General features: G+C 63.6%; 2 protein-coding genes across 2 annotated transcripts in view; one reads left to right on the forward strand and one right to left on the reverse strand.

Moving 5' to 3' along the window:
- The first annotated feature begins 29 nt into the window (after positions 1–29).
- Positions 30–4071, forward strand: ENGASE (endo-beta-N-acetylglucosaminidase). Its single transcript, XM_015645329.3, has 13 exons — positions 30–210; positions 318–519; positions 800–948; positions 1037–1194; positions 1302–1450; positions 1585–1750; positions 2057–2160; positions 2391–2499; positions 2591–2763; positions 2993–3147; positions 3246–3348; positions 3427–3541; positions 3652–4071. Exons 1-13 carry the CDS (start codon positions 30–32, stop codon positions 4054–4056), a joined length of 2169 nt encoding a protein of 722 aa, XP_015500815.1. The 3' UTR covers positions 4057–4071.
- A 1949-nt stretch (positions 4072–6020) lies between these two features.
- The window catches only part of RBFOX3 (RNA binding fox-1 homolog 3), a 138450-nt gene continuing 137980 nt past the window's right edge, over positions 6021–6490 (reverse strand). The window contains exon 15 of the mRNA XM_015645671.3: positions 6021–6317. Within this exon, the coding sequence (XP_015501157.1) occupies positions 6315–6317 (3 nt within the window). The 3' untranslated portion in view covers positions 6021–6314. The remainder of the gene's footprint in view (positions 6318–6490) is intronic.

The raw sequence follows: 6490 nt of genomic DNA on the forward strand, positions 1-6490 counted from the left end.
CCGGAACCGGGACCGGGACGGGGACGGGGATGGGCCGGGACCGGGACCGTGGCGGGGACCGGTGCCGGGGCTGGCAGGGCCCGGCCGGCGCTGGCCGCGGTGCTGGCCCGGCCCGGCCCTCACCCACCTCCCGGGGCAGCTTGCAGCCGGACATCCAGGGAACCACGGTCCTGCACGACACCATCAGCGAGCGCCCGCAGCCCCTGCCAGGTGAGGCACCGTGAGAGGGGCCCGCCGCACCCCTGGGCCCCGCGGGATGGGCTCGAGCACGGGCAGCGCTCACTGCTGGCCCTGTCCTGTCTCCTCATCGTTCCCAGCAAGGTACTTTGACACGAAGACGACGGAGCCCATCAGCTTCTTCTTGTCCGGCCTGGAGGAGCTGCTGTCCTGGCAGCCCAACAGCAACGATGAGTTCAATGTGTCGGCCGTGCCTCTGGCCAAGCGGCAGCCCCCACTGTCCAGCGGGAGGCCCCGGACACTGGTGTGCCACGACATGCGCGGCGGCTACTTGGAGGACAGGTACGTGCTGGGTGGAAGGGAGGTAACAGTGGAGCTCGACGTCTCAGACCCCAAGGCGCCGATGTTTGTGTCTGACATGTCTCCTGCTGGCTCAGCCGCAGGTGAGCAGGGATGGGATGCTTGGCACCGGCTCTTGGGGAGCCTTGCTCAGGCTGGGATGTTCAGAGGTGGCTCAGTGCCACAGCTCTGCCCAGCTCCCAGCTGTGAGTCAGGCTCCTACCCAGCCCCACAGCATCTGTCAGCGTCATTCCTACACTGCCCAACCCTTTTCCCTCTGCAGGTTCATCCAGGGCTCAGCCACACGCAACCCCTATGTCTTCTACCACTGGCGCTACATCGACATCTTTGTGTACTTCAGCCACCACACCGTCACCATCCCGCCCGTGGTCTGGACCAACGCAGCGCACCGGAACAGCGTCCCCGTGCTGGGTACAGGCAGGGCTGGGCCTGGGGCAGCCCCAGCAGTCAGGTGGATTCACCAGGACGTGCGGCTGACGCTGCCCTCGCTGCCTCGCAGGCACATTCATCACGGAGTGGACAGACGGGGAGAAGCTGTGTGAGGCGTTCCTGGCCGGCGGGGAGGAGGCGTACGGCGCCGTGGCCGAGCAGCTGGCCCGCATTGCCCAGCACTTCCGCTTCGACGGCTGGCTGGTCAACATCGAGAACACGCTGAGCGTGAGTCCTGCTGGCCCTGCTCGCTGCCCTGCCTTTGTGCTGCTCCCCTGGGGAGCAGCTCCCCTGTCCCGCGCCCTCACCCACCTGTGTCCGCTCTCTCCTGGCAGGCGGCAGCGGTGGCGAACCTGCCCTCCTTCCTGCGGGAGCTGACGGCACGGGTGCACAGCGCCGTGCCGGGAGGACTGGTGATCTGGTATGACAGCGTCCTGAAGGATGGCACACTGAAGTGGCAGAATGAGCTGAACGATCAGAATAGGTGAGGTTGGCAAAACTGTCCCTGGGCAGGGGGGCGTGAGCCCACCCCAAACCCATCATGGCAGTGGTCAGGCACAACCCGCACGGCTCTGTGTGACTGTACCATCTGCCCTACCACTCTGAAATTGTCCCCAGGATATTCTTTGATGCATGTGACGGGCTGTTCACCAACTACAACTGGAAGGAGGAGCAGCTGGAGCGCACGCAGAGGCTGGCTGGCCCACGAAAAGACGACATCTATGTTGGTGTTGATGTCTTTGCCCGTGGGGATGTGATCGGTGGTGGCTTCGACACTGACAAGGTGAGTGTGACAGGACCGGGCCAGAGTGTGACCCTGGACCTCCCCCGGCTCAGGGCTCTGAGTTTCCACTGCTGGCTCTGCTGGGCTGGGCTGTGTTGGGCTGCTGAACTGGTGAGGAGTGAGGGATCCCAGAGTGTTGGCCATGCATGAAGAAGGAGTTGGAGGTGCTGCCATCCCTGGAGAGGGAGATGCCCTGTGGTGTCCTGCCCCACTGTGGGGCCAGGGGAACTTGAGGGGAGTGGGGACAGGACAGGTGAACAGTGACTGCCTGGCCTGGCCCATGCTGCTCACCACTCATTTCTGCAGTCCCTGCGCCTGATCCGCCAGTACGGCCTCTCTGCAGCCATCTTCGCTCCTGGCTGGGTCTATGAGCACCTGGGCAAGGAAAACTTCCTGCAGAACGAGAACAGGTGAGGGCAGCTCAGCAGGGCGGGTGCTGGGGGAGGAATGGGGCTAGGAGTGCCCTGGCTCAGGAAGGCTGTGGGGTGGCAGGACAGGGTCCCTGTAGCTGTCAGAACACTGTGGCTGCTGGCAAGGAGCCAGCTGGCCCCATTCTGCCCCAGCTGAGGCGAGACCTGAGGCCATGCAGGGCAGTGATCATAAAGGGGGTCTCTGCCCTGACACCCACCTTTGCCTCCAGGTTCTGGGGCTTGCTGGCCGAGTACCTGCCCACACACAGCGTTTGTACACTGCCCCTCACCACCTCCTTCAGCCTGGGCATGGGCACCAGCACATTCCTGGATGGGAAGGTGGGTGCAGGATGACAGCTCTGCTCTAGTCAGACTGGGCAGGGGGGTCTCTGCTCTTGGCTCCCCCAGCTCAGCTCTCCCTGTGCTGTAGGATGAAGAGTCTGGGCCCTGGTATGACCTGAGCGCGCAGGACATCCAGCCACTGTACCCAGAGCAGCAGGGCATGCTGAGCACCAGCTGCTGCCTGCAGGATGCCTGGTGTGGGGGCAGCTCCCTGCAGCTGCAGGGGACCATTCCCCCCGGCGAGGAGCGCGTGGCTGTCCGGTGAGTTGGAGCAAAGCCCTTTACCCCTCCTCAGCACTGGGCTGGCAGCATGTCAGCATGACATGGCCTGCATGGCCCGAGCTGTGTGGCCTTGGGGCCTTGTGGCGAGTGTGCCCAGGCTCTGCCCACACTGCCCAGCACACCTAACACAATGCACCTTCTCTTTGTCTCTCTCTCTCTGTCTCTGTCTCTGTCTCTGTCTCTCTTTGGGTGGATTTGGGGTCATCAGCCTCTTCTCTTTGCAGATGCCGGCCCCCCCCAAGCTCTTCCTGACTCTGCTCTACAAGCTGGAGGGGCCACAGCCCGATGACATCACAGTGGCACTGGAGGTCACCACCTGGGACTCAGGGATCTGCTTCGAGGGAAACCCCACCTCCCTGCCTGGTGAGGACCTGTCCCCCCATGCTGTCTGCAGTGAGCACCTGCTGTAGGGCATGGGACCAGCTCAGTCCCTCACCCCCTGACCTGGCTCCCTGTGGCAGAGCCCAACGGCCGGCACCACCCCCGGTTCCTGCCGGCACCGCCGCCCAGCCTCGCCAAGCTGCTCGCCGCCTGCCTGCGTGGTTCCCATGGCTGGACCAGCCGGTGAGTGCTCTGCCTGCGTCCTGTGTCCACAGGCCAGGGCTCCCTGGTACCATTCCTGCTCTGCCTCTTCCCTCTCAGGTGCTATGAGCTGGAGCTGCAGGACTGCAGCCTACGAGACCTCTCTGTGATTGTGTCCCGCCAGCAGCCCAGCCCGCAGGAGACATCCTTCACCTGCCTCCTCGGGGAGGTCCGGGTGAGTGCCTGCCACTGCTTGGTGGAGACGCCTGTCCCGGTGCCCCCCTTGCTGTGGGAAGGTGGGTGGCTGCCTGCCCTGCCCCTGCCAGTGCCGTGGTTCCCTTGCAGGTGCTGGACACGGCCAGCGTGGCGGCCTCCCCCCCGCAGGTGTACGGCGTGACGGCCTCGCAGCTCTGGTGGCAGGAGGGCCCCGAGCCCGAGCAGCTCTCGCTCAGCCTCACCCTGCGCTGGTCCTTCCCTCCTGGCCGTGCCAGATGGTTCCGTGTCCTGAGCCAGGGCGCCCGGTGCCGCCTGGGCCAGACGGCGCCGCAGGTGCTGGGGCTGGCACAGGGCTGCCTGTTCCGCGCCGTGGGGCTGTCGGTGCCGCGGCCAGCGCCCGGCCAGTCCTGCCGGCTGGAGCTGCTGGTGGAACCGGTACTGCGGGACGAGCTGCCTGTGGACCCCGAGCGCTGGGGCCGCCTCGTGCTGGTCTATTCCGCGCCAGGCAGCGGCACCAGCTCAGATGGGCATTAAAGCAGCTGTGGTGCAGCCCGGGCTGTCTCCTCCATGTGGCGGGTGGGCTGTGGGCCGTGGGCTGTGGGCAGGGGACACAGAGGGAGGCTGGCTGCATTTCATCCCCTTGGGCTGGTGAGTCCCTTTGCTCTCCCAGCCCTGTGGTTGTGCTCAGCCCTCACTGTGGGCACTCACTAGGTGCTGACCAGAACCCTGCGAGTGGCTGGCAGGGACCCCCAATGCGTGTGACCCCAGACTGGGGCACCTGCCCTGAGAACCCCACCAGCTCCTGCAGCCCTCACTGCCTCGGGCTGTCTGCCCACAGGCTGGGGATACTTGCCCATAGACCCCCAAGCCGCACAGGCCCGTCAGGGCTCAGCTGGTGGGGAGCTGCCAGCACGGGCTCTGCAGCAGCCCCGAGGAGCAGCCCGGCATGGGTGACTGCTGTGCTCATTAACGTGGACCCAGCCCAGTGCCACCAGCCTGCGCTGCCTCCCCCGAGCATCTTGTGAGGAAGAGAGAAAATTTATAGCAGCAATTATTTTCTCACAGTCTGGTGAGCAAGCAATTAGCAGGCAGGAGCAGGCAAGTGCTCCTGCAGTGGGGTCCCAAGCCCTGTCCCCAAACAATGCAGGCTCTGCCAGGGACACCAATGCCAGCAGTGGAGCTGCTGCTCCTGAGGCAGGGAATGCACTCAGGTTTGTTTTACCTGATGGCTTGAAGAATGAAGGGCTTGGCCCAGCCAGAAGAGGGCTCTTAATGCAGCACCCTGCTCCCTCACCATGGCAAGGCTGGGAGCCCCAGGGGCTCCCCACTTGCCCACAGGCTGTGGCCCCTGCCCAGCCAGATCCACTGTAGCAGCCACAGCCCTGCACCCCCTGCAGTGCAACCAGTCAAAACCTGAGTCGCCCTGGTTGAAGAAAGAAATCTTTATTAATAATTTCAATAATAATAATAATAATAATAATAATAATAATCCTTGTAATAATAATAATAATAATAATAATAATAATAATAGTACTGTTTATTAGAATGGTCACACTTTTAAGCATACAGGATGGGCCGGCGCCAGCCCGCACGCCGGGGCGGCGCAGGGGTGCTGTAAGGGAGAAGCCAGTACAGCGATGGACGGAGCTTTGTACAGGGGGCCGGGGCTATGTACACTGGGAATAGAAAAGGGGGAGCTCATCGCTGGGGCGTCGGGGGCGTCTGCAGACTATAAAGTGAGGTTTGAGGAGTGGTAGAGCCATAAGGGCGCGGGACGGCGCTGCACCCCGGGATGGGCTCCGCAGTGCCCCGTGCCACTGGGCACCGTGCCCGGCCTTGTGGCTCGGGTGGGTCCCTTGTGGGTGATGCAGTGGCCGAGACCCCGCACCCAGCGCTGGGGGCATCCCGCTGCCTCGGGCAGGGACGGGTGGCCATGAGCGCGTCCCGTGCCGCAGAGCGAGCGGGAGTGGGACTGGGGCAGCGCCTGGCCCAGCTTTGGTCAGGGCTGCTCCAGGCAGGGTGGGAGCGCGGGTGTCAGGGAAGGAGGGAGGAAGAAGGAGAAGGGGTCACAAGCGAGTTGCAAGCTCCTCTTAACAAAAGTTCCCTTTAAAAGGCAGAGGGTCGTCCCCTGCAATACCTCAGCACCGCAGCCACGCCGCCGCCCCAGTTCCGCGCTGGAGCTGAGGCCTCGCACACTCGACACGCCGATGGCCGCCAGCGCCGGGGTTCGGCTGGCACCGAGCCGGGTCCCCACCCCATCACCTGGCACCGAGCCGGGTCCCCACCCCATCACCTGGCACCGAGCCGGGTCCCCACCCCATCACCCGGCCCCACGAGCCGGGCAGGGCGCAGCGCTCTGCCGGCACCCCCAGCGCTGCTGCACCAGGGAAAGGAAGACGTGGTGCCCAGGCCCTGCAGCTGGGTGGGCGAGGGCCCCCTGGACCTCCCCGGACCCTCACGCCTGCCTGCGCCGGCTCCCTCCCTGCTGGGCTGTGGGGCCGGGGCGCTGGGGGTCCCTCCGGCGCATCCGACCGCCGGTGCTTGCCGCGGCTCCTCTGGGACTCGCTCACTCGGTGTGTGAGGACAGTTGGGACTCACTTGGCTGCTGCCGCTTGGCTTTGTTTCTCTTTTTTTTTTGTTTGGTTTTTTGTTTGTTTGGGTTTTTTTTCTTTTTTTTCTTTTTTTTTTTTTTGATGCTTTGCTTTTAGTTTTTATATTTTGGGGTTCTTTTTTTTGTGTGTGTGTGTGGATATTTTTGCCCTTCCTGGTCCCAGAAGGAAACAGCCACGGGTTCACTACAACAGAAACAAGAGAAGCAGGTCTTTCGCTGGAGCACTCAGGTCGAGCTGCTGGCCAGGGGCATGAAGGCACCATCCTGGCCCACCAAGCCCACCAGCCATCCCAGCCCATCACACTGAGCTCCACAGCCATCCCAGCCCATCACACTGAGCTCCACAGCCATCCCTGC

Source organism: Parus major, chromosome 18, assembly GCF_001522545.3.
Source record: "Parus major isolate Abel chromosome 18, Parus_major1.1, whole genome shotgun sequence".
In the NCBI taxonomy this organism is placed as follows: domain Eukaryota; kingdom Metazoa; phylum Chordata; class Aves; order Passeriformes; family Paridae; genus Parus; species Parus major.

Coding starts and splice junctions, on each gene's coding strand:
- ENGASE (XM_015645329.3), top strand. CDS start 30: ATGGGCCGGGACCGGGACCGTGGCGGGGACCGGTGCCGGGGCTGGCAG. Junction 2,161..2,390: donor TTCCTGCAGAACGAGAACAG/GTGAGGGCAGCT, acceptor CTTTGCCTCCAG/GTTCTGGGGCTTGCTGGCCG. Junction 3,542..3,651: donor GCCTCCTCGGGGAGGTCCGG/GTGAGTGCCTGC, acceptor GTTCCCTTGCAG/GTGCTGGACACGGCCAGCGT.